Below are 26,189 nucleotides of genomic sequence, written 5' to 3'. Positions count from 1 at the left end.
AGCTCTCATAAGCATACATGCATATAAGTCACGTGTGTGTGTGTGTGTGTGCATGCGTGTGATGCTATTGATGCGATTGCGGCTCGCTTCCGAGGAGCGACACGGCGCCGCTGCTTGTTTAATGCAACGCTGCCTGCCAAGTTTGCGGGCCCGCACGAATCATAACTCAAGGTGGAGGTCAGTGGATTTATTCCTGGGTGTGATTGTTTTTCCACACACACTACTATGCACAGCCATCAGCCCAACAGCCTCGGCAAATTTTTGGTCTGGCTTTCAAGTGGATAAGAAATATAGGAAGCAATGCTTTCCCTGGAGCACAACTTCTCATCTCTTTTGACTTTGTGCTGAGGCATTAACTTTTCTTCTTCTTCTTCTTCTTCTTCTTCTGAGACAATTCCTCAGGCTCTCAGACAATGCAAACATCAGTCTGAGCAGATTCATTATAGCCGGCAGGGGAGAAAGGGGATGGTAATAATACATGGGGGATTTTTTTTGTTGTTGAAAAAGCACCAAGCTCGACGATGTAGATCCCCTTGACCCAACGCTCATGTGGCACCTGCTGGTCTTTACAAGAGCAGAGGAAAAAGCATCAATATTTCACATCCGAGAGAAAAGCGTCCACCCGTGAGCTTGCATCTTTTATTCATCAAAGCTTGGAGATATGAGGAGATGCATCCTGTGGCCCGCACGCTGCCCGCGGGGCTAGATGTATAACATGTAGCGTACAGGTGAGTCTTCTCAAGGACGAGTCATTACTAAGTGAGCCTCCATGGAAGGTCTCGAGCATTCCGCCGACTCGCCTTATTCAGTGGTAGGAGCTCAACGTTGATGGGGTTAAGGGTTATTTGTAGAGATGACAGACGGCAGAATTGGATATCGATCTGGCGAGGGTGCTGGTGGTGAACAACTGGAAGGGTAGAAAATGAAAAGTGGATTTCTCTCCTGAAACGCCGGCCGAGAGCACGTCGGGTCAACGGATGGACGGCGATAAGCGGCAGAAGCAGAAGGCCGCAGAGAGATAAGCCATCCGCCCAACGTCACACTTTACCTGACGTCTGGAGAAAAGCGGCTTTTCGCCAAATCAAATGACGAAGGACAGTTACAAATCACAGCCCGTCGATTGTCTCGCGGACCGTCAAAACTCTATAAAGTGGGCCAGAAGTTGAAGTGTCATCAATTTCAACGGCTTTTAAATCGTGCGGGGCTTGATAGGTTTTCAGTGGCGGGAGGTGAATGAAGTGCAATGGGGTTCCCCAAAGCCTCCATGTCATTAGACCATCCTACTCTTTCGTTTTTCTTTTTAAAGATGACGAAATCCACGGGGGTGTCCCAGCCCGCCAGCCAGCCAGCCAGCCAGCCAGCCAGCCAGACAGCCAGCGGCGGGCTGGCCTTTTATTACTTTGCGCTTACGGGGAACCTGCCAGAAGCCTCGGAGAATAGGCAAAAGAAAGCATATCCGTGTCGCCTGAAAATTGCACGTCCCTCAGTCGAGCGAGTGTTGTTTGCGGCGATAGCGGGCGGGCGGCGGCCGACATTGTGAGTGCATTTCTTTGGAAAGCAAGCGTCAAAACGCTTGGAGTCTCTTGCCTTTGGCATAAATAAAATCAACACTGAGCTGCCGGTTAGTGTTTTGAAATGTCAAGGTGACAAAAGATGGTTCCGCCCCAAGCGCAGCGCAAAGAAGACTAAAATGGATGCAGTCAGAAAAGGCACCGCTGCTAGCTAGCGATAACGTTCAAATGCTACAATACATATGGAACCTTCGGCCGCGTGCCTCCGAGCTAACAGCTGGCGCTAACGTTCAAATGCTACCGTAGGCCTCGTTCCGCAGGCGCTAATGCTTCATTAGCTTGTTGCGAGCAGTACGGCTTCAAATGCACATACTTCAACGGCAAAACATTGAACGCTAAAGTAAGCACGCTTTGCGCTGGGCCCACCCTCTCGGCAGCCTTCGGGCCAAACGAGAACAAACCCCGGCCGGCTTGAACCTTTTCCTGGAAACCAGACGTGTGCGTTTTGTTTCTTTCTCCCGTGCCGTCTCCCGCGGCGGCGTCAAGCAGAGGGTGAGAAGGAGGTTAACGCTATCTAAACAAAAAGGCGATGTTGAATATGTACAGAGGCGCTTCGGCGCCAACCCGTCAAGCGTCTCTCATTAGCCGGAACTGTAAAAACTTCCACCAAAAAACGCAAAAGGGGAAAGTTTTAGCAGGGTTCAGTGTGGGCGGAAGTGCTTTTTAGTCATCGTCCTTGTCTGTCAGCAAGTTTCTTTTTCTTGCAGCAGCAGCGGCGGCGGCGGCAGCAGGCGTGGGTTCAATGAGTGTTTTTGCACAGGGAAAAATGACAAATATCACAACTTCTCATTCAAAGAGGCTCACTAAGTCGAGAAAGGTTTTTTGCGGGGGATTAGTTCTTTCCCCCCCCCGCCCCCACATTTGGTTGCTGCCTTAGACTCTTCTGCCACCAGAGAGTTTTTGGGGACACCAACCGTGCCGTACGGTAGGGCTCGCGATGATCCGATTGTGATTTTGATGCAATTGGGAGTTGGATCAAATGTGAACAAAATCTAGCAGTACCCGCTAAATGACAAGCCTGCGCCTCTGCGACGTGAGCCAAGCAGAATGAATAAAGAATCAAATGTTGGCAAACAACAAGTGCAACTGACAGCATCGCTTCCATGTTTGTGTTGGCTGTCAGCTTCTTCTAGCTGCCGCACCATAATAAGAAAACTAAATATTTAAAAAAAAAAGAAAAAAAAATCGGGAAAAAACAAATCAACAGGCATTTGTGCAGCTGTCACTTCCTATCTGGGCGACTGCAGGTTTTTCAGAGAAGGGGGGGGGCGTGTTGGGGATGTACGTCGGCCGCCGACGTCTTTTCCAATGAGCGTGATGACAGGAGACTCGCAACGTGCCTCCAATCTTATCCGGGCAAACAGATGCTCTTCAGCCACAGGGGTGGGGGGTGGCGGGGGGTTCTTTGGAGGAAAACACGGCAGCAGTCGGTGAAGAAAATCAAAGGGCTACAAAATTTGGATATATTGCCCAACGTTTTGAATGATAAATGTCGGCCTTGGAAAAAGACTAACATGTAGTGCGCTACTTTTAAATATGAATGTGGCTAAAGAAAATTAGCAATGAATGTTGAACTTTACAGAACGGAGTAAAAAAAAAGGCACTTTTTTTGGTACATTTTTTAAGTTTTGAAATATTTTCTCAGACAGTTTTACACTGCAAGTCAAAAGTGATTAGTTGCTATGAGATGTGATGAATGTGAAAACTACGCTGCCGCCGCCCCGTCATCCGGTAAGGACTTTTTTGTATGCCCTTGCGGGTGCGCAAGAAAGCTGAAAACAGCCTCTCGCTCTTTCTCAAGAGTGCGTCTCCACGGTAAAGCAGACAGAAGGAATGTCTGATAGGTTTCGGCGGCGAGCACGCAGGTACCAAGCTCGGAAAAAAAGGAATGTTTCCTTCTGGCATGTTTCTCATCAAAAGCAGTGAATCCCTAACGACTTGATGCTTTTTGTTGCATTCTACGGAAAAAAAAGAAGGTTGGCTGTGGGCGGGGCTTGTTCGGAGTGGGAGGGGCTTATTGTAAGCGCAGGTATTTTGGAGCCAATCAAATTGCTTTGGATACATGCGGATCCTCCCAAGTTTGAATCAAGCTTCAGCTGTACTTTCTTGCTTAAAACGTGCACTTTTGGTGAGTCGTTTGGGCGCTTCGGGCCGGTAATTTGCGAGCGGGACTTTGTGCTTCTTCTTGACTCTGAGTGGAGACGACACCATTGGATTGCAAGGCCACATTCGCTTATGCTAATTTCACAGTCTGGGGAATCGGACGAGCGAGCGAGCGAGCGAGCTTGTTCTATTAGCTCGGGGCCACGTCGGACAAGTTGAAGACGTAGCGGCCGCCAGATACGTATTCAATTCTTTTAACCCGGCCTGGCGGAGGTGAACCGTGTGCCGAGATGCTACGCTAATGCTGGGTGATTTGCGATTCCGGTCACAAAGGCAAAATCTTTCCGAAGAACTTTTGCTTTTCTTCTCAGGTTACCTTTTTTGCCGCTACTCTCCGAGGATGCGAGTGAGACTCAGTTCACACTTTGCATTTCCAGGGACTTCTTTCAGCTTTATTCCTTCCTACCCAAAGATTTCGGGGGAAGTATAAAGCGGCGGAGAATATGCCGGCGGAATTTAATTTGGATCGCGCGGAAGCTTCCGTAATGGATGTCCGATTTCCCGGCGGCGCAACGGCCCCGTCCTGCGTGCGGAATACGAAATCCAATCCCTGGTTGCAAATTGTTAGCGGCTTAGCTGGCTCAGGTGGAGGAGGATGCGAAATTGATGGAAATCACCTTACTGATATGACTGATCGTCAAATCTTGCCATTGGATCAAAAAAGAAATACTAACTGCGTCGGTCGGCCCTGTGTGACGAAAAATGACCAACGCAGAGCAGATAGACCACAACAATTGAGTGCTTGCCTCAACAACCGCACGTCAGCAGGCGGAGACATTTCTCCTCTTTCTCGGAGCGACAAAGTGGACGCCTCCCATGAAACTGGAAAAGAGACAAGATGCGCCTTCGTTGACTCAACTTTATTCAACGGAATGGGATTTTGACAAGTTTGCAGAGCTCCAACCTAAAAGGCCCCATTTCTGCCTCTTTTTTTTCCCCAGTCTTTTGGCGGCTTGTTCGCCTTCGCGTTGCTTTCCCATGCGCACACGTGACACAGCAACTTGACCAGATACAAAATCAACACGTCTTCTCGGAGAAACGAGTCGGCGGCAGGCACGTGCGAGAGTTCAAAGGCGGCCATTTGGAAGAAGAGCGTCCGTTCTAAATCCGAGAGGGTTTTTTAGCGGCGCTTTAAGAGTAGAGAGTAAACTTCTTCGGAGGGTCTTGGGTGAGCGAGCGGCAGGCACGTGCGAGAGTTCAAAGGCGGCCATTTGGAAGAAGAGCGTCCGTTCTAGATCCGAGAGGTTTGTTTTGCGGCGCTTTAAGAGTAGAAAGTAAACTTCTCCGGAGGGTCTTGGGTGAGCGGCCGCCCCGCTCCGGGACCACCTGGGAAGAGACGCCGCCGTTAATTCTGGGGATTTGGCACTCCCTAGAAAATGGAACTCTTTTTTTTCAAGTTTGCCTCAAGATGTCCGTGGGCTTCCCCAAAGTAGTGACATGGACGCCTTTATTTATCTTTTTGTTCAATTTTACCCGAGGGGCAAAGGGGAGACATTTCTTACTCCGAAATGAATGATACAATTAGTGGACGAGGGTGGGGCCAGTTATCGGAGTCTTTTTTTTACCACAAAGCTCAGTCTAAGAAGGCATTTATGATTCTTTTTTATGACATACCTTTATCCCAGTCTCAAGTTCTTGATGTCCGATTGATTTCTTGGCGTCGTCCGCCGGACCGAGCAGCTCCCTCACGACGACGGCGTTTTCTGGACTGCTTGCCAAACAGCTCGTCATTCGGCCTCCATTTTGTATATCTGCGCAAAGGCCGGGTAAGATCAGGCACGGCGCTGAGAGCATCCGTTTTTGTTCGAGTGGCTTCACGTAACGTCGACCGACACTCATTTCCATGAGCTCGTTCGTCTCTGACGATTGGCGTTCTACGTTATCATTAAGCTCAGTGACTTGAATCGTCTTTGTCGTCATTTTCAACTGTAAGCGTCTGGAACGTCGTAGCCCCGCCCGCCTGCCCGCCCGCCGGCCCGCCCCCAAAAGACAAATTCTGAACATACCGTGCGAGGGCGCCGTCAATCGGTGCCCCGGTTGAAGCGCTCCAGCACGGTGGCGTTGGTTCTTTCGAAGAGCCACCGCTGACTAAGCGAAGATGCGTCGCAGGCGTTCATGAAGACGCGATGCTCGCTGGGGCTGCTGTCCACGCAACTGTTGCTCACCGGGTGGTACAAGCTCTTATCCTACCCGGCGACACTCCTATCAGACAATGGGTGACGGGGCGGGCGGGTCTTCTTCCTACGTACCTTGCGGTAGCACCAGAGCTGGTTTCCCTTCATGCCGTGGCAGTCGTAGAGCGCCACGAGGCTTCTGTGGGAGACGGCGTCGAGGCAAACCTTCCTGGTGTGCGCCGGGTGGCCCACGCGAATGTCCTGGCGCCAACCCAGCGTTAAGACCTGCACGTCCAGAGCCAAGGTTAGGGGCGAGCGGCGCCGGCCGGCCGGCCGACGATGTGCTCGGCCGGCTCACCTGACCGTGACTCCAGGCCACGTCGCCGCGGCTTTTGGCGCAGTTCTCCAGGCGCACGGGGCTGCCCGACACAAAGTGTTTGACCTCCATGCACATGCCGCTGCCCACGTTGCGGATCTGTGGAGGGTCGGCCGGTCAGGTTCACCTGCTTCTACTTCCACTCCTACCTACCAAGCAGCAGCCTAATCCAAAAAAACTGTGCCGCGGCGGCGGTACCTCGCCCCAGGCGGCGGCGGGGGGCTCCACGGGCGGGTAGTGCTCGGGCAGATCCCAGGCCACCTGGCTCATGAACCACTTGAAGTTCTTGCAGCCCAGGCGGCTCCTCAGCTCCTTCTGCGCCGTCATGTCGCCGGCGGACAGGTGGCGGTATTCGGGCCGGCGCCGGTACACGTGCTCGGCGTACTCGTCCATCCACACCTCGGCCACGCGCTTCAGGTTCTGCGAGAAGAGCGGGAGATGTGCGGCTTTGGAGGCTTGGCATGGGGAGAGGTGCCAGCGGTTACCTTGGCTAAGCTGATCCCGCCGGGGACCTTGTAGGGCACGTACTTCCTGTAGACGTGTCCCACCCTGGAGCACGGGATGTCCTCCATGCGACCGCCGCACATCCACAACTGCCGAGAGACACACTTTTGGCTTGCAAATGAGGGCTTTCATCAAAGGTGCAGGTTTGAAATGAAGGATTTGGGTTGAAAATGAAGATCGTAGTCCTCGATCAGACCTGCCTCACGGTTTCAATTCAAGAGTTACAAATTAGGCACGGGGTTAAGGTTGGACCTAAAGGTTTGGATTTTTTTCAAACAGTGGCAGACTCAAAGTTTGGGTGTCAAGTCAGGGTTTGGACTTTCCAGCTCGGCTGCCAAATGGGAGCAATAGCAACACGGCTGTGTTAACGTTGGCCCCGAGCGACACACAAACACACGCGCGCACTGGTGCATGAATAAAAGATGGAGCTGCAAGACAAACTCTGGGCTCAGAAAGCGGACTCTCGTCAGTCTCGAGTCTCTGGCTGTGTTTGAGTCTATAAATAAAACATCAAGTATGCGCTATGTCCAATCACTTTGGGTGCCATTTGAATAACTATAATACGTAATAAGACTGACTACGAGGCTGGCAGCGGGTCATGAACGGCCCTCGATTGTCACCCTCCCGTGCAGGGCCGCCCGCAACGGCGGAGACGTCCCTTTCGTTCGGAAGGGACACCTGTTCTGATGGCGTTTTTAAATGGCCCTGACTATTTGCGCCGTTAGCCGCGCTATTCCGCGCGCACCACTGTCTGTCCGGTCGTGATGTTATCTGGCGGTGTGAGCGCGTAGCGCCCCGCGTTCTCATCGCCGGCACGCTCTGGATGGAAGGCATCGCCTTTCGAGTCGGCGACGGCGTCTCGGGGGTTTGCCGGGATTAGCGCCAGAGCCCGCTAATCTCTTCACCTACCTCAGGAGAATGTTCCAGAGAAGCCTATCAGCTAATGGGGATCTTCATATAAAATGCCAATTGAATATATCGGAGCAGACTTAAGACAGCTACGCGGCCGCGACAAGCTAAGTGTTAGCGCGCGGTCAAATGGCGACGGCGGGCGGGCTATAAAACACGTAGGCCATCATTTGGTCTCCGTTTGAGTTTACCTTGAAGGAGATCTCGTACTGCTCCCCTCCCCAGATTTCCAGTCCGGCGTCGTACCCGCCCAGCTCCCAGAACCACTTCTTGTCCACGGCAAACAGCCCGCCCGCCATCACCGGAGACCTGCCACACGCAAAACAGAAAAGGTGACCTTTTTACCAGCGGCTTTTGGGCTCCAGATTATCGCCTCAAAAGCGCACAGGTTATCGGCGCCCACCGTTTTCGTGAGTCCATTTCACGCAAAAGGCGCCACTCACTCAAAAGGCTCGCTGGGGTCGTCCTTCTGCAAGCGGGCGGGGATGGGGATGCGCTTGTAGTACATTTCCCAGTCAAAGGCGCCGCGCATGGCGTCGCCCGCCTGCGCGTCGTAGCCAAAGTTGTCGTGGTCGATCACGTCGATCATCGGGCACACGATGGTCTTCCGGTCCTGGGCGATCCGGTCTGAGAGGATGATGGTGAAATAGGTGAAATCCAGGCAAGCCATTGCTTTGGTTAGCAACAGAAGTCATTCCCTTCCTCACCGAGTAGCGGAGGCAGCCAGTTGACGTTGGCCTCGCAGTGCGAGTCCAGGAAGGTGATGACCTGCGCCTTGGCGGCGCCGGCGCCCAGCAGACGGGTCCGGATCAGACCTTCCCTCTTTTTGGTCCTCAGGATGCGTACTTTGGGCAGGCGGTCCATGTACTCCTCCAGCGGCCCCTTCAGGTGCTCTGCGGGAAGGACACAAGTGAAGGACTTGGAACACCGGTCGGTGTTCCACGCTATAAAAAGTGACATTGCTTGGGGGGGGGGTCGGAAGGGTCAAAGCCATAACGGGAAAAAAATAAAAAGGCTCCTATAAATCAAGTCGAGAGAAAAAAAACCCAACAACAGCAACACGAACGAGCATTAAAGCCTGAGTGGCAAATTAATTCTCTCATGAGACGAGATTCCGGAAAAGGGAGGCAGGGGGTAAGATCAGAGCGTTTAATTGTGATTGGTTCATTTTCTCTCCCAAATAAATTGAAATACGTCTCAAAGTGTTTACCCAACGCAAGGAGACGATTAATCACGCTAATGAGCGCGCAGAAAACGGCGGCAAACACATTAGTCTCTATTAGAATGGCGGGAAAATGAGAAGGCGGGGCGGCGGGGCCCAAAAAAAAATAATAATAAAAAAAGCAAGCCACACTTTCCAGAGTCACACGAGACGCTGTGAACGTCATCAAGGGCTACGCGGCGCGTGTTGTTTACCAACTGTCCCCTACACGCAAACATCATGATCGATGGGAACAAAGCACTCTGGCTCAATTATTTGCCATTATTGGCCTTCCGACCAGGAGGATGACACTAATTGAGACTTCTAGACAAAAGGAACAAGGAGTCTCCCTTTCCTTCACGTCTCCCCAAGTCTCGTAAGATACGAACTTTGGACACATTTCGGAAATGTGTCCATTTGTTGAGAGAAAAGCCAGTTGGCTAGTAGCGCTAAGGGTCGCTCGCGCAAGTGTTACTGCACCCACTTGACGACTCACTTCAAGGTCACCATGGCAACGGGCTAGAAGCGGACCCGCGCTGCCGCCGTCCGCAAAGTGGAAGCGGCGGCGGCGGCGGCAGAGCAATTTGTAGCTCTTGTCTGGTGGTTTTGCAGAAAGGGCCCTGGAGAGCGTCAACGGGGGATCATCCGCACCTTCTCGTGCTCCTTTGTTTGATATTTCTGCTCCGTGACGAAGCACTTCTCTCCTCCCTCCGCTGCCTATTTATACTGGAGGCCTTTCAGCAGAAAAGAATATTGATTTGCGTGGCATTGCGCACACAAACGCATGACACCGCCCTCCCCTCTCTCTCTCTCTCTTCGACATCGATTGAAGTTCACGTTCTGCTCGGGTATCTGAGGCTTAATTACAGCCGGAATGAGATCTAATCAAAGGGCAGCGGCCCCGAGACAGAGCCAGAACATCCCAGCCGACCGACCGACCGACCGACGGCCCGCCTGGCCGCCCGCCGGGATTGACAATGCGGCCTTCGCTTGGGCCGAGAAGGAAAAGAATCCCAGACCGGGCTCGTCTTCCACGAAACTCCAACGATAGTTGCTCGGCATCGATACGTAAATGACACGTGTTTAATGACGTGAGAAGGCGCCGAGCGCTTCTTGTTTATGAGGCGTGCGTGGCTGGCGTTAGCTTTAGCCTAATGGGCTCTTTTAACGGGACGTTTGCTTTGTCAAATGAAGTGGCACCGCTTCCATTTCGAGGCCGAGTTGTCGGAGCGAAATAGGTATCGCAAAAAAGCTCGCTTACCTTTGTCGCTGAAGTCGTCCACCAGGATGACCTCGGCGATGAGCTCCGGAGGCGAGCGGTTGAGGACGCTGTGGACCGTCCGGAGCAGCGACGACCAGCCCTCGTTGTGGAAGGGGATGATGACGCTGGTGCTGGGCAGCTTCTCGCCGTACAGCTTCCGTTTACAGCTAAGGCGCAAACGGAGAGAAAATGACCATCGGCGTCCAAAAGGTTAAGCGAGCAGGGACGGCTTTTTCAAGATGGCCCAAGGTCGACTCCCGAAGGGGCCGCGCTAGCTTTGCCTTACGCTCGGCGTCCGTGTTCCCGTTCGGAGGACGCGCTTCAGAAGCGTAACCGCTACGATGTAAAGCTCGGCTGAGATTTGAGGGCGTGTCGTTCCACGTACAGAAGCCGCCTCGTCGATTCCCAAGCTGTCTCATCATCAAAAGCCGACACGGAACCACCAATTGAGTAATGGTTCGTGATCAACAACTACTGCTATTTGATGGCTGTTGTTGTTGTTGTTTTCTTTGTTGCTAGCAGCGTGGAATCAACTGTAACGAGCTTCTTGGATGGAATGGCGTGCGGCTAAACGAGTTGACGTGGCTGGCCTCAGATGACCGCTTCTCCTTCATGGTCACTTGTTGTTTGGTTTTAAAGTTCCACAGGCATGCATGCATCATCGCAGTTTCAATAGAACACGGCTGGTGCGGGAACAAAAATGGTAGCTTGGATAATTACTTGGGGTGGCGGATGTCCGGAAGGGAGCGGTTGAGCGAGATGCGGTCGCTGACGTAGATGTTGAAGCCGTTCTCCCTGTAGGCCAGATCCGCCCGATCGCTCTCGGACATGGGGAACGGTTTTCCCTGTTCGCCGTTTCCTGCGGGGAAAGAGCGCATCAGCGGAGGAGTCTAGCAAATGACACGCCTTAGCGAGCTTTCCGACTCTTCTCAGATGGCTGCTTCCGACCAAAATGGCCGACTTCCCGTTCAGTTACCGGCACGGGTCCTTCCCCCCCCACCCCCATGCTATGCTCTGTTATAATAAACAGGTCCGCTAAATTCCTCGTCAATCCCTACAATTGGTGCGTAGGGGCTAACTTCCTCTCACTTTCAAATGGACGGGTGCTAATGAGATTTTTTTCCCTTTGTTTTGTTTTTCTTAGCGGGATGATAGATAAATAAACGCCTCCACCCCGGTGGCCAGTAACAATCGCTCAGCATCACCGTTTCTCCATCATGGGGGTCCCCGTGGTGACGTTGGTTTCTCATTTGAAAACAACCGCAGGAGCTCCATTTGCACGGCCCGCTCGCTCGCTCGCTCGCTCAATGGCCGGCAAAATCTTTGTCAGCTTATTAACAAATCAAGCGTCTGTTTAACTTGGCGTCAAAAATGGGGATCAAAGGTGGGCTTTGTTTGTTTGTTTGTTTTTGGGAATTACCAACTCGAGCGGCGTCCCTTCGCATGGCGTCGTAGTCGTGCCAGTCCGTCCGCGGCACGCCGTCTGGCCCGATCTGGACGACCTTCTTCATCCGCTTCACCCCCTGCGGGCGAGAAGAGCATCCAAAGGTTTAATTAAGCATTCGGGGGAGAATTGACGTTCTCGATCGATACGACTCGGCCTTCGCATCGGGTAATTGTCGTGGCCGATGCGGCGGCTTCGCCGGGGGCCGCCGCGTTGGCTAATCAAGGCCGACCGGCAACTTTTTGGGCTTGAACTTTGCTCACTGCTTCGACGTGTACGTGCGAGTCCATCGACTTAATACATACCACGCTCAGTCAGCTCTCACACAAAGATAAGAAAGAATTGCACATATTTAGCATCGCCAAAACCAACGCACCTGAAAGATGGGCGCTTTGGAAGACGGACATGTATGGCGTCTAGAAACCTTTCTACCAATGATGGAAAAGCAATGAAAATGAAAATGATGGGTTACGGGGGGCTGAACTTTCCAAAAAGCTACAACTGGTCAGGCAATAGCAAAGTCATCTTAAAAGGGGAACAAAATGGAAAAGGTCTTTTATGGGCAGAGGTGCCTGAGATTTGTTTGCGTTGTGCACATGTTGCCAAAACGTTAACCGGCTCGGGAGTCCATTCATGCGGCTCTCCGCCGATCGCCATCGCCTTTGGCTTTTCCCTCTCGTACACGAATGAATCCTCATGAGCAATGACGTGGCATGAGAAAGGCCCAAAATACTTTGTTATATGGATATGCTTATACGTATATAGTTTGCTTCTGAATAACATTCTAATTTTCCAATGCAATATTGTGAAGATATTATTTTCCAGCTAGCTTTATGCGGGTTGCATCATGTCTCAGTTGGAGCCAGGAAAGCGCCTGATCTCAGACTTTTGCGGTCGCCTCCTGCAAAACAAAGCCATTTGTCGGCCAAATCCCACGCGATAAGACGGGCGCGCCTCCCGTGCATCCTCTCGACACCCTGCCGGGGTCGATACTTCCTCCCTGCCTGCCACCTACTGAGAGATAGCAGTCGCTCGTCGGTTCCGCCCCTCCCTCCCTCCCTCCCTCCCTCCCTCGGCGCTTCCGAAACGCAATTACCTGGCTGGCCACCTCCCACATCTGCCTGCCTGCCGGCTCGCGGTCAGCCACTTCTCTCACCGGCGAGTCATTGAAAAGTTGCTCGGGTCGCTTTCGGGGCCATCCGCCCAGCCGCAATGACAAAAAGGCAGAAAACGACAACGGCGAGCCCAGATGAGAGCTGCGGCGATTTGATCGATGACGCCGTCCGTTCATCGGACACAAATGGCTTTTGCGTGATCAAACACCCTGACGACAGCTTTGGTTTTTCTGTCGTATTTTTTTCGTCGATGAATCGTCGCAACCCTGGTTTCCGCTTGCACCATTCATCTTTTGCCCTGCTCGCCGATCCTTAAACACCACCACAACAGACAAATTAAGGACCAACCGCACGTCTCCGCTTTGCGCTCGGCTGAGCCCGCCGGGCTGGTACAAAAAGAAATCCAAAATCAATACGCTAATCCTATTCAGGCCTTTCCCACATAAGTCTTGTTAGAGCCGTTTGTAGCAAACATTTGCTCCCCCTTGTTGCTTTGCGTCTGCTTCGCTCGGAGATGACACGGCGAGCGTAGGAAAGCAGCCGAGCGAGATCAGAGCGGCTTAAACGCGACCAGACGCGGCCTGATACGCCGGATGAAATAGAATGCATGGGAACGTACGCTTTGTCGCCCCGGGGGGAAGGGGGGGGCGCGGCGCGTTCCCCCAGCAAGCAGTCTTCTTTCGGAATTTTTTAAAAAAACATCCGTTTAAAAAGAAATACGGGCAGAACGAAAAAATGCGCTGAGTTGAGTTGATGAATTTTTGTGATGTCACAATAGCAAATTTTGCATTGTGTCACTCTGGCTTAGCATTACATTACATTGTCACATGACAACAAGAAAATTGTCCAGTCCAGTCCAGTCCAGTCCAAGCAGTTACAATGCCCATCAACCCATTGTGTGACTTTAAATGACAATAGCCAAGTCTGCGCGGCGTAAAAAAAAAAGAGCCAGCGGATCCACATTCAAGTAGTGCGTGCCATTGTGCAAAAGTAATTAAAAAGCCCAATTTCATTTAACTTTGGGAATTCCAGCGAGAAAACTCATTTATGAATAGCTGCCAATTGATTAATGGATCAATTGTGCCATGACGGCATATCACCTAATTAGCTCAAAAGGCTGTTAAAAATCACCAGGGAGCACAGAAGTTCCTTTTTTTGAGAAGTTAATGAAATTGGTTCCAAGCGCGTCGACTTTCAATAAAAATGAGATGTGTGTTGTTTAAAAGGTTATTAGGGAGAAGGTCAGGCACGACGCTCAGTTAAAAGGACATTCATACATATCACTTTTTTTTTGGGGGGGGGGGCATTTTCATGACTCAAAAGGCAACCGCCAAGCAGCGGGCAAACGTAGACGAAGCAATGGCAACATTGCGAGTTCAGCACCACGGAGAGTTCCCACCCCAAAGCGTCACTCGGGCTCGCTCACCTGCGTGCGCCAGCCGCCGTCCGCCGCGGTGGCCGCCGGTCTGTCGAACACCCGGTCCCGGTACAAGGACCACAGACCGACGTTGGGGAGGAAGAGGAGAGCCGCGACGAGCAGCCCGGCCAACTGCAGCAGCCGCTTCTCCTTCCGCCTCATCGCAACAACGAGCTGAGGGAAGGCACGGGAAGGGACGGGAAGGGAAGCCAAGGGAGCGGAGACGCGCGCCGTGCGGCGTGCGCCAGCCAACGAGCCCCAGCCAACGAGCCCCGGCCGACTGCTTGGCTCTGCTCTGCTCTGCTCAGCTCTGCTCAGCTCAGCTCGCTCCTCTCTCTCCTTCCGCCTCCGCGCAGCCATTTCAAAGTAATAGGCGCTCGGAAGCAGGCGTCACTTCTGCCACTGTTTTTCAAAACAAGAGCATCAATATTGTAAATTGATTCCATAAATGCCTTTCTAAAAACCACAGCTGAGGCAAATATGTTGCCCGGTCGTTTAGCAATTTTTGACGGCCGCCCCAAATTTCAGTTTGTTTCAATTTGAGATGATTCACTAACACCGAGGCATTTTCTGCTTCGCTATCTGAAACATTTGTTTGTTTTTCTTTCATTCTTATTGTGAAGGATGGCTGCCAACTCATCGGCTGCTCAGTCACACTTGAAGTCAACAGGAGGCGACGAGTCGGTTCATCGCTTGGGGATTCGGAAGGACCCTCCGTTATGTATGCCACGATGCCGGAACATCGTCATCTGGAGGGGTCAAGTGCTCAGCTTGGCCACATCATGTCGACGGCGCGACCCCAATTACGGAACGACGAATGAACGCTTCCATCGCGCAAGTTCTTTGCAGCATTTGGTCCCGTAATGAGCGTTCGTCAACAGGTTTGGCGACAATGGAGTATTTATGCCATCTTCTATGGACTCACGGCGGCGGTGATAAAGCACAGCCTGGCCGCCGCTGCGTGGCAAATTTATGCGTGAAAGTGCCCTTTGGTAATGCCGCGAAAGGTCGACGAGTGGTAATTCAGCGGAGGAATTACACTTTTGCGCGGCAAATCGGCCATGACCGGCGTGCTGAGTGGAAGGAGCGTTTGCTTTATGGCTCCGCGCTCATCCGACACCGGCTCGCCCTTCTTTCTTTCTGGCTGGCTGGCTGGCCGAATATGCGGCAAACGTTCACGTGGGAGGACAGCGTTGAAAACTATCCGATGAAACTAAATTCATTCAATCAATCAATCAATGGAGTCATGATGGTAACAATCGACTTAGTCGCTAGGGAACATTCCATTTCTTTCTCTTGCCAAGGCGCCAACATGTCTATTTTTTTGCCCAAAAAATCAAAGTCTTTAAATGTCACTAGTGGAGCGCACGTATGCGAGAACACACGCGGATTGTCATCCCCGCGGGGTAAATATCGATGGACGCGACACGCGGGAGGCATTGAGGGACCAAACGGCGTCACTCTGTGACTACATCGCCCCTGAAAATGAAATGCACACAAGCATCATTCGAGCCTATTCACTGCCCCCCCCCCCCCCCCCCCACACACACACTTTTGCATGAAAGCCTCAGAGACCGGCGGGGATCCGTCGATCAATGTGGAAATGGAGACGATCGTTTTTCCAGGCTTTGGTGGCCAAAAGAAAACCGACGGGGAAATGAATGCATAAAGAGGAAGATGAAGTGTGTGGCGGCGGCGGCGGCGGGGAAAGAAGAAGAAGAAGAAGAAGAAAAAATCCCTCACTCATGAATTCATTTGGAGCAGATCGTTGGGCGCCCGAGTGCCTCGTATCTCCGCCTAATGGGCTTCCGTGCAGATGAGCTTCAGTCACAGTGACGTGAAGGCTGCGCAAAGAATGCGTGGAGGCAATTGTGCTCCATTTCAAATCAAATACTCAATTGAAAAAAGCCGCTCTAAATCGATTCTAAACGCCGGCGGGCGGCCTCGATTTGTCGAGAACTTTCACCGGCTAAAAACCATCTTGGAGAAAAACGTATGGATCCATTTTTCTCGAAAGCCATTAGCTCCCTGGATAGATACTGTTGAATGATTTTGCATTTCGGAGTTGGGATCAAACTTTTCGATTATTCCAGCCCCTAAGGCGAGAACCCCAAACAGACGTCACTTCGTAGTGTTCCTGCGAGTAGCTCCTGCTCGAAAGCGGGCCAACGGGTCAATCTCAAGGAGGCCCCAGACGGATTCCAGTTCTTTGGCTTTGCTTGCATTCATCATGGAGGCCCTTGACCGCTTGCCAAATACGTGTCCTACATTGCGTGTGTGTGCGTGTGTGTGTTTAACCTGGCCGGTCAAAAAAAAAGGGGCCAGCTGCTCCCTCCCCCAACTGCAACGGACCCAGACTGCGCCTGGATGGAGAGATTGATTAGCAAATAAATAAGTGATCACTGGGCGAACCAGAGAAGAGAAACAAGAGGAAAGGTACAGCTGGCTAGCTGGCTGGCTGGCTAGCTGGCTGGCTGGCTAGCTGGCCGGCCGGCTAGCTGGCCGGCCGGCTAGCTGGAGCGCTCGCTGCATGGCCATCGCGCCAACTACAAATTGCGCTGCTCTTAAGAATGCATCCATGGCAAAGCTGGGAACGAGATGTTTAGCTGATGCCTTCAAAACGGCAACATGTGCAACTGTCTCGTGCCGCCGCTTTGATTGATAGAACAAATACATTTGGTGGTCCTGCACAATTTCCTCCTGCGTTTTGTCGGATCATTGCCGAAATGGCGGGAAAGGTGTCGGCTCTTGTTGCCACGGTGACCGCTCGTATTAGCTGCTGTTTGTTTATTTCCACTTGGCAGTCCAACATCTAGCGACGCATTTTCACGCCAGTCGTTGATCATGTCGCTCCCGCTTCTCATCAATATACATAATATATATATATTTATTTCTTTTTTTAAGCAAGCGCCTCGAGAAGGCCTAACGGTCCCTAACCTCTCGTTGAACCGCGACGAATAAACCAAGCAAACGTGTCAGCAAGCGTCGCTGAAGATTAAACACAAAATCGAATGTTCTGCCTGAAATAGCGCCCAAAAAAGAATCCGCAAGCTTATTTGTCGCTTCCTGTGACACGCCGAGCCAAGCCCGCGTACGTATTAGCATATTGATGCGCGCGCTTTTTAATGCTTCAATTTCCACCTAGGAAATATTGGAAATGTCCTGCCGGCAGCCGGAGGAAAAAAAAGCAAGCTCGGCATCTCGGGTCCAAATCTAATCCGGGTGATTATTTTTGAAAGCCTGTCGACACAACGCCGTTGTTTACCCAGTAAATAGGCCGTGGCGGCGGCGGCGAGGAAAATGTCCGCGTGCCGGCTCGCTAATACGCGTATAGCACGGCGTGAAATGCGCATTCGCTGGAGCCCCGCTTCCGGGGCCAAGGTCGTCTCGTATTGACATTGCATTCAAAGCTATTGCATTTGCTCCGTTTTCAAGTGGACTGGAAATGGAAGCGACAACGGCGGCGACGGCGGCGGCGGCGGCGGCAGCGGCAACGCGACTCGGTCATAACGTGCCCTAAATAGAAACGCAAGCGCAATCGGCATTCTTTGCTGGACAATCTTGGATGTATTTTTGCTCCCTCCCGCCGGCTTACTGGCACAAATGCCACCACGCCCTTGTCGTTATGACGCACACCAAACGGGAAAGTTTAGTTTTGCATTGAATTGATCTGAAGTGACTTCCAGGAGTTTTTCTTTGTGGATAATGAAAACAGAGAGTTGAGCGGAGAGGAGACTCTCCTGTGCTTTGAGTCTGGCGCACAGTAGCTAATTGGTCCCTTTTCCCTTTTTATCTTGGGCTGCGTTTGCCCAAATGTGCCGGAGTGAGGAGGAGGAGGAAAAGACGCTTTTAGGGAGCTCCATAGACAAAGTCAAGTCAAAAAGTTGCCGTTTGGGAGTTTGACAAAAGCGCTTGTCAAACTTCCACCAATCTTCTGGGAATATGATCTTTTCTTCATAAAAGACGTCAAGTAGCCAATGAGCCACATGCTGCTTCATCGCCGCCTGATTATAGCCAATGAGCCACATGCTGCTTCATGGCCGCAGGATTATCTGATGGCAGGTTGCAGCACGCACGTGCTGGCCAATTTGCATTTTCCGTCCGACTTTGCTTTCTTCGCCCCACATTTGCATATCAGCGGTCCAAAGAGCGAATAAAAGCGAGATGGCGAGCGCAGTTGATCATTTTGATGAAAAAGCGGCGAGATTAGCTTCTCGTCCGGCGGGTTATTGATTCTACTAAATCAAAGGAGGAAAAGGACTTTCATATCAAGCAATTCCCCTGCCGTGCGTGAGGGAGGAATCAATGTGTTGCTAGGATCCATCATATTGGTGTTGAGTTATGAGGCTTTTTTTTTGGAGCGGAGGCATGAAATTGAAAAGAATGCTCTTTTGACATTTGACCATGTGCTCTTGTGCTGGAAAAGACAGGCAGGCTTAGAGCAGTAAGCACATGCATTCAATCACATTCATTCAAATGGACTCTTTTCCTAATATGCAACTTCACAAGCATCAAATCAGAAGTGATTGATGTATTTTCATGGGATTGCACTTGCGTCTTCCTTCATCATTGTCAGATTTTGTTGTTGTTGCTGCTGCCGGCTCCCACTTTGGACCTGGTCCCATTCCATACCTGCCAGTGCGCGGGTAAGAGCAAAGGGCAGGCCTGCACTTGTTGCCGCAGAAAGGCCCACCCACTCCAAAGTGCATTAAAGCCATTAGCCGCACAGCCACAATGGCAGCTATTCATACCCGGCTGACCACTTAGCCGTCCGTCTTTGTGCTGCTGCTGTTGTTGTGATTAAGTGCAATTACGCCTTGGCTACGGGCGCTGACGTCGGCTGGCTCTGGCTTTGCCAATGTGGCGTTGTTAAGCGTTAGCGGACGGAAGTGACGGGGGGAGAGAGAGAGAGAGAGACAGAGACAGAGAGAGGACGGAGCAGCGAGACAGATACCAGCCATGGCTCGGTTGCTTTTTTATGATTTACGTTACAACAGGGCAAAAACTGGATTTCAACAAATAACCATTTTGGGGATTTCTTGAAATTCGATTGATCATTTTGTTATTGTCTGTTTTATACGGTGCACTATTTGTGATTTGACATTTGATTTCGGTGCATCATGATGATGCTTAAGGTCAGGCAGGTGTCCCCCACACCTGTGGTGTCCCCCACACCTGTGCTGTCCCACAGGGCCCTCCAATAAGATCATACAGAGAAGGAGTTCGAGAGCATTTTGCTTTTTCAACGATTGACGCGGCGTCGGAATAGATAAAGGCTTACTTGACGTTTTATCAAAATGGAATCGTAAATGATGAATTCCTTGAAGGACACTCCAAAAAGGTGTGCTTTGATGCTAAAAATGGATTCCAACGATATAAAAGTGAAACTCCTGTTGGCGTGCAAGTTTGTTTTCCAGGGAATTGTTTACCTCGGGGTAGCTGCGGCAACTACAAAGCAGCAGGCAGGCCCGATTAGGCAGGTGATAATTCGATGGAGCAGCTGTTCCGCACGATGGCTTCCCACCCATCCCCGACGGCAAACTGGAGAGAGAGAGAGAGAGAGAAAAAAAAAGAAATCACAGAGCGTACTTCAAACACACCTACAGATGATGTTTTTTGCATCTCAGTCCTGTAAATATAACACGTTATGTGTGTGTGAGTTGATTGAGTAATGTCATCTCTGCTTTCGCTTGCGTTTCATCTACGCTAGCGTGCTAGCTAGTCTGCTTGACGAGCATGCTGGGAAAGTTGGTTTGTTTGCCAACAGTTTTGGGTAGTTGGTCGTTTGGGTTGGCGTGGCAAAAAAAAAAAAAAAAAAAGAGTTCCTTTGTGTTTGAAAGGAAGGAATGAAGGAAGGACGGACGGACGGACGGAATTAGTGGGTGACTTTTGCTGCCACGCCGTGCACCTGCTCGCTTTTCGACGCCACCTGCCATCCAGAAGTACGCGAGGGAGGCCTGCTGCGCCAGAGTGCCGCGTCACTCGTGTGATTAATGTTCAAATCGTGGCCGCCGGCGTCTCTCGCCATGTGTCTGGCGAGCACCTGGAGGAGAAACAAACAGAGAGCTGTTGGGGGGGAAGAAAAAAAGCCAAGCTGAAACCTTGTCGAGTCGTACGTCACACCGCTTCTTTTGCTTACTATTTACGCCGCTAATGTTGTTTATCTTTGGCTGCTGACGAGAATGTTCTTGTAATTGAGAGAGAAAGCAGGAAGCCATGCGTGTGATTGCTCCTCATTGTTCATGTATTTATTTTTGCATCACGCAAAATACAAACTGGGGAAGCAGCTAAGCGAAACACAATCCAACAGGGGCCATTTGGCTTGGTACGTACGCGTCCTTCAAGGGACGCTGACGATACCGCTGCATCTCAATCAATTAGGATATCACGACAGACGTTTGTTTAGTTCTAAAATGAAACTCCAGTCACCAGACGCAGAGCGAGATATTTAGCGTCTCGATAAAAACGCAACAATAGCGTATATGTACGTCTGTCATGTTTTGCCTCTGGATTAAATAAAGCGAAACAAATTTGAAAAAAAAAAAACAACAATTCCAGGTCATCGAAACAGCGGCTTGGCAATCGCCTGCCCGCCTGTCGTCAAAGAAAATTACACCACACACACACAAATCCATTTTGCAACATGAAAAGATCTTGTCCTCGCCGTCCGATATTCGATGTGGACGTAAAAAAAAAAAGAAAAACGCTCTGATCAAAGCCGGATCTTGATTAAGTCTCAGCCGAACAATAAAACGCGCCCGCAGTTCTTTTACGGTGGTACTGACATCATTTTTTTGGGAGCTTGGCTCTCACACGCACACACACACACACACACAAAAAAGCTTTGGTTGGCTTTGCTGTGATTATTTCTTTTTTTGCCCATGATTAGGGTCTTATTTTGAAAATCACTGTCCGTTGTTTTAGTCCTTATAGAAAGCTGCTTTTTCTTTCTTTCTTTCTTTCTTTCTTTCTTTGAAAGAACTAATTCTGAGCGAGTATCGGGCCTTATTTTTAGGTGTCGGGACTCGCCGAGTGAGTCGATACCAGGTGCCGATACTAAAGGCGGGAGAAAATGGGACATGTCGTCAGTCGTCGCTTGGTAGGCTGGTTGTTGGCACATCTGCCAAGCGCCCGATGAAGAAAATACGTAGCTTTTGGGTCGGAGAAGTCCAACGATTTGTTTGAACGTGGTTTCCATCGGGGAAGTTTGCCTCACATTGTGTTTGCGCAAGCTGTTGCTCCTGCACGCCTGCCATTTATTTGGCTCCCCCAGTCAATCTGTTGAGTTTGCTGCCAAATGAGCAAACACACATTGATGGTGTTTGTGAGCGACTGCTCCAAACCATGAAAACAAAGGCGGCGTGGCAGATGAAATGCTCCTTTCATCCTCGCTAGGGTACGTTTGGATTTTAGCGGCGGGGGGGTGGAGGGAAGCTATATTTCTTTTTTTTATTTTCTTTTATTATAATAGCACGCTGCATTCATACCATCTAGAGTAGTTTACATGACAGAAATGATTTTGTACATCTCCTAGTTTGGGAGTTTTCCGTCAACTCTTGGCTAAATAATTTCAATAACTGGCCCGTCCGTGGCCGTGACCCAAATATGAGCAAACGTTACAGCTGATTGTGGGCCTTGGCAAAGGCGACTGTACTGAGACTGGCTCTCTGACAGCGAATTATGTAAATACAAGCGGATCTGCCAGCTCCATTTGCACGGAGGCTTGAATAGTAACAGTTATTACGTTGGTGTCATCCAAGTGTTATTTCTCACCTGCGTTAGAAAACACACAGTGGGAGGAGGAAGCGGAGGAGGAGGAGGAGGAGGAAGCGGGTCAATGAATATTGCATGAGTTTCATTACTGCATATTTATCATGCGTTCTCCCGTTCGTTGGTTCAGTCAATCCGTCGGAGCCTTTGCCACGGGGCAATCTTTGACCCCCCCAGGCATCTCATTTGATGGAACGGAATCTCCTCGGCTCATCCGTCTCGGCCATAAGGACAGGATGTACATCGACGGCGGGGCTGCGGCCATTGGTGCGCTCGCAAACGTACGTTAACGCTACGTGCGGCCTAACGATCGTACGCATCCCTCCCAAAGCTGTGTGTGGCAGGATTACATTGGTTAGAATAAGAATAATGCGTCCCTAATAATTATCAAGTCGTTTTCAATACATGGGAGTCATCCAACAAGTTTGGAATGCAGATGAGCACCACTTACAGGGCTGGAGTGGAACTGCAACTCACTTGGGTTGAAAAGAAAAATCACGAGAGGAAAGTCAACGATACGTGGGGACAGACACACACACACACACAAACACACACGGGCAAACAAGTGGCTGAGATACTCACAGCTGCTCAGCAAAGGAAAATGTCATCACACGCATCATCTGTCGTCCTTTTGGCTCGCTTTCCTTTTAGCGCTGACGACACAGCAAACCAAAGAGAGCAAACACGAGTTCATATAAATGACACTTCAAGTAATGAATAGCTCATTTGCATACTTTGTTTCCTTTTTCTCCCCGCGTGTGTGCGTGCGTGCGCAGACACGCGCAAAGCTATTTGCAATCCAATCGATGTGTGTTGCTCACCTCGGTGACATCTGCTGGAAAAATTCAAATCCTTCAAATCTCGCTTCCCCCTCTGTCTTGCCGGCCGGGCCCGGCGTGATGAATGATCTCTGGGGCCGATCAATTCTATTTAGATAAGCTCGCCTCCGGAGACGACAGGTCTGGGAAAGGAGGATGGATTTGCTGTTATTTATTTATCTATCTATTTCTTTTTGGGAAGTGAGTCAACAACACGGAGGCCCAAGGTTATTGTCATTCCGGGCGAGAGGGGGTGCTCGCCAACAGCCAGCCACGGTGGGCTTTTAACTTCAGGATGGAAGGAAGTACGGACTTTGCTGGTGCATGTTTTGAAAGATGTCAATCAAGAAATCCAACTATCACCTTCTAAACCACCGTTGGCATCATCTCTCTATTTGTCTTATACGGTTGGGAAAAGCAGAAAGAAAGTAGCCTACATCTATCTATCTATCTATCTATCTATCTATCTATCTATCTATCTATCTATCTATCTATCTATCTATCTATAAGTGCACATGTGAAATTCAAATAAATATGCAAGCCAAGAGCAGATGCCTGACAAATAGCTCTACCTAAAGCAAATATTTGGCAAAGGGGAGAAACAACAAACAAAAACTTTTCATCTTTGTGCATTCCGTAATATAACAAATAAAGTTGAAGTAGTCCTTGTCCTGCCGCATTCTGTGTCAAGTGAAAGCCGTGAACGTTGTCCTTTAGCTTAGCAGGCACGCTCGCTCGCTCCCTCACTTGGCTGAGCACTTCAGCTTCGTTAATATTACTGCAGTAAGACGGACCGGGAAAAACAGTGCTCATAATCACATCACTCACCGTTAAGCTGGATACTACCACGAATGGTTCAAATGAATTCACGAAAATGCAAAAAAGAGAAACGTGAAGAAGACATTTGTTGCCCATCCCAATTCTACTATCAGCATTCCCGATGACACCTTGCGCAAATGACGTCACGAGGCCATTTGGACGAACCAACTGGAGGCGTGCGTGCGTGCTACATGGCAAGCGTGCGAAAGACAAGTTGGCACTTGTTCGAATAGCCATGGAAATTTGATCAAATACATACAAATACAAAATAAAATGGTCTTACAAATGTAAGTCCCATATGGTCTAGCGGTTAGGATTCCTGGTTTTCACCCAGGCGGCCCGGGTTCGACTCCCGGTATGGGAACTTAACTTTTTCTTCCACGCAAGACCTACACTAAAAAATAAGTCGGGACAATATGAACTAACGCGGCATTTTCTTGTCATCAATAAAGCACTAACACGGCGTCCCCTACCCTAAAGTTTTTTCTTTGTTAAAAACAAACAAACAAACAAACAAACAAACAAACAAAGGAAAAAAAACCGTCCAGCATATCGGCATTCGGATATTCAAATCAAGTCAAACTCCATGACGTCGTTGAACACAACACAAATGATTTTACAGTACATGAAACGGTTTTACTTTTACAACACATTAAAAAGAACACCAAGAGATCTTGCCGTGAGCGCTGCCAAGGCTCCAAATTCTTTTGTTTCATTTTTCAATATAGTTGATTTCCCGTGGACAATTACCAGACAAAGTGCAGTGGAATGAACGGGAACGGACGTCAGCATACGTGAACCAAAAGCCTTGGACTTTGAGTGATACACAGCGGCACAGCGCCCCCTGGTGGTCGATCAACAGACAGCGCTATTTTTCTTTTTCCAATCCGCGGTACAATTGTTTTTTTTTTTCTCGGGGTTGTTCACAAATGCATTCCTTGCCCGTTTTCAAACATTACGGCGAGTGAATCAACACCTCCAGACGGGCTACGTGGCTTTCTCCATCTCCCCCCCCGGCCAGCAGCCCCGCCGGCGCCCCGTCGCCGGCTGCCTCCCTGCCACTGCGCGGGGGCTCGGCATTGCCAACCTCGTCGGCCCCGGCGCGGCAGTTGAGCAATAGCGGTGGCAAGGGGACGCTGCGGGCCAGCTCCTCCATGTGCCGCGCAAACTCTTTGGTCTTGTACTGCGTGACCTTGGCCAGCTCCAGCGTCTTGGCCGACGTGATGATGGGGATGCGGCGGGCGATCTCCAAGGCCTTCTGGAGTTTCTCTGCGCCCTCGGTACGGAAGAACTCGTTGACGGCCCGCTCTGTCTTCTTCAGGTGGCTGCGGACCATGCCCAGCAGAGCCACGTTGAGGACCATGGTGACGGAGAAGGTGGCCAGGCACACGGCCACGTAGTAGACGCCCAGGCCGCTGTGGGTGTAGGCCACGCGGACCGTCACGCTGTAGTTGCCGCCGTCCTCCCACACGCAGGTGTAGCGGCCGCGGTCCTGGAAGGAGACGACGCTGATGTTGAGGCCACCGCTTTGCTCAATGCGCCACTTTCCGCCTGCGGGGACAAAAGCACAGGCAGGGCTTGAAGGAAGGCCTGATCTTGTTTCCTCGATAAGCCAGGTCCCAGCGGCTGTTCCTCAACAAGGCTTACCCGGGCCCTCCACGGGCAGCCGTCCGCCAGGACCGTACCATGTGACATTGCCACCGACCCCGGTTACGTTGCACTCGATCCGTGCATCGGTTCCCTCCTTGAGCACAACACGGGCGGGTGCGGCCTCCGAGCGGTTCTCGGCGGTGCCATCTACGACGCAGACGCAGACGCAGAGGAGGAGCCGCAGCGGCATGGGGATGTTCTTAACGGTTGCCATGCCGACAGGGGGCAGACCTGCAGAAACAGGACAGGTGACATTTTTACAAAACTCATCATTAGCCATTGTAGCTGCATGCAAATTCCAACAAATGCAAAAGAAAACTCAAGTGTTCACATTCAAAGACAAACATGAAATGGAGTTGCATTGCATTTGCATCAATCACAGTGGTACGAATTCCAATATTTGTCTTTTTCACGTGGGATGACCGTAAGAAATCTACAATTCCACGGTACACACAACCCAAATGTGCAAAATGAAAATCCTCAATCAATAGAAACGACTTCCAATTTTAAACGCGTAATACTTATGCAAATAACACGGTATTTTACCCCAAAGTTCTCTTGTTCACGTCAAAAGGACGTTAAAAGTTGAAAGAGTTCAATTCGGTTGCGTCGTCTATTTCCGCGTTAAGGTGGAAAACAATGACGTCAACCGAGGAGGCGCGGCTAACTGTCAGGTAACGCCACACCACAGACAATTTCTTGGGCGGTTTTTATTCCAAGTCAATCAAAGGTTGAATTAAGTTGTCCTTTTACTTACACGTCCATGTACATGATAACGGATTCATATATTTGTAAATTGTACTCGTTGGCCAAGATTGAAATTGTTTTGCACTGCCACTTTAGGCTTTTTCAAAACGATATATATAATTCCATTGCCATCTACGTGTACAGTATTGTTATTATTGACAGATTTTCATGCACGTTAAGACGATACCGGAAGTCGTTTACTACTTCCGTGTAGTTATTGGCGTGAAAGTGGTTTGTTGGCAGGTGTTTCTGACCAACTTTTCCGTTCAAATGCTCAATTGAATATGAAATTGTGGTTACGTTTGCGTTG

At 50.4% G+C, this 26,189-nt stretch overlaps 3 protein-coding genes and 1 non-coding gene across 9 annotated transcripts in view; 2 read left to right on the top strand and 2 right to left on the bottom strand.

Moving 5' to 3' along the window:
• LOC125981966 (polypeptide N-acetylgalactosaminyltransferase 10-like) overlaps nt 1-23,667 on the bottom strand; it is a 52,914-nt gene extending 29,247 nt beyond the window's left edge. For 2 of the 6 annotated variants that reach the window (XR_011088271.1, XR_011088272.1), the window contains exons 1-18: nt 23,492-23,661; nt 22,667-22,806; nt 22,428-22,498; nt 19,984-20,118; nt 19,505-19,616; nt 14,085-14,477; nt 11,520-11,622; nt 10,820-10,958; nt 10,100-10,266; nt 8,345-8,530; nt 8,081-8,264; nt 7,829-7,946; nt 6,710-6,817; nt 6,423-6,644; nt 6,207-6,323; nt 5,984-6,133; nt 5,741-5,920; nt 5,349-5,485 (exon numbers count right to left, since the gene is read on the bottom strand). Coding sequence is in view for 2 of the 6 variants with exons in the window: in XM_068653283.1 (XP_068509384.1) it covers nt 5,756-5,920; nt 5,984-6,133; nt 6,207-6,323; nt 6,423-6,644; nt 6,710-6,817; nt 7,829-7,946; nt 8,081-8,264; nt 8,345-8,530; nt 10,100-10,266; nt 10,820-10,958; nt 11,520-11,622; nt 14,085-14,435 (2,010 nt within the window). In the remaining 4 variants the exon portion in view is untranslated. The other 4 variants (XR_011088273.1, XR_011088270.1, XM_049742078.2 and 1 more) reach the window with 4 other exon arrangements.
• mrpl22 (mitochondrial ribosomal protein L22) overlaps nt 1-26,189 on the top strand; it is a 76,548-nt gene that overhangs the window by 34,709 nt on the left and 15,650 nt on the right. The window lies entirely within an intron of this gene.
• On the top strand, nt 23,775-23,846 carry trnae-uuc (transfer RNA glutamic acid (anticodon UUC)). The gene has a single exon. It is a non-coding gene; the product is annotated as a tRNA-Glu (tRNA).
• LOC125981978 (microfibrillar-associated protein 3-like) lies at nt 24,097-25,836 on the bottom strand. The gene is made up of 3 exons (XM_049742098.1): nt 25,679-25,836; nt 25,130-25,363; nt 24,097-25,033 (listed from the first exon to the last, which is right to left on the bottom strand). Exons 2-3 carry the CDS (start codon nt 25,344-25,346, stop codon nt 24,438-24,440), a joined length of 813 nt encoding a protein of 270 aa, XP_049598055.1. The 5' UTR covers nt 25,347-25,363; nt 25,679-25,836; the 3' UTR covers nt 24,097-24,437.

This window comes from Syngnathus scovelli, chromosome 15 (genome assembly GCF_024217435.2).
Source record: "Syngnathus scovelli strain Florida chromosome 15, RoL_Ssco_1.2, whole genome shotgun sequence".
NCBI classification, from domain to species: Eukaryota; Metazoa; Chordata; class Actinopteri; order Syngnathiformes; family Syngnathidae; genus Syngnathus; species Syngnathus scovelli.
The sequence above is the reverse complement of the archived record's forward strand: the minus strand, read 5'-3'. Positions and strand labels throughout refer to the sequence as shown.

Excerpts from the sequence above, each read along its gene's own strand:
- LOC125981978 (XM_049742098.1), bottom strand. The coding sequence starts at position 25,346 with ATGGCAACCGTTAAGAACATCCCCATGCCGCTGCGGCTCCTCCTCTGC. Across the intron at positions 25,034-25,129 it reads GCTGCCCGTGGAGGGCCCGG|GCGGAAAGTGGCGCATTGAG; the intron begins GTAAGCCTTGTT and ends TTGTCCCCGCAG.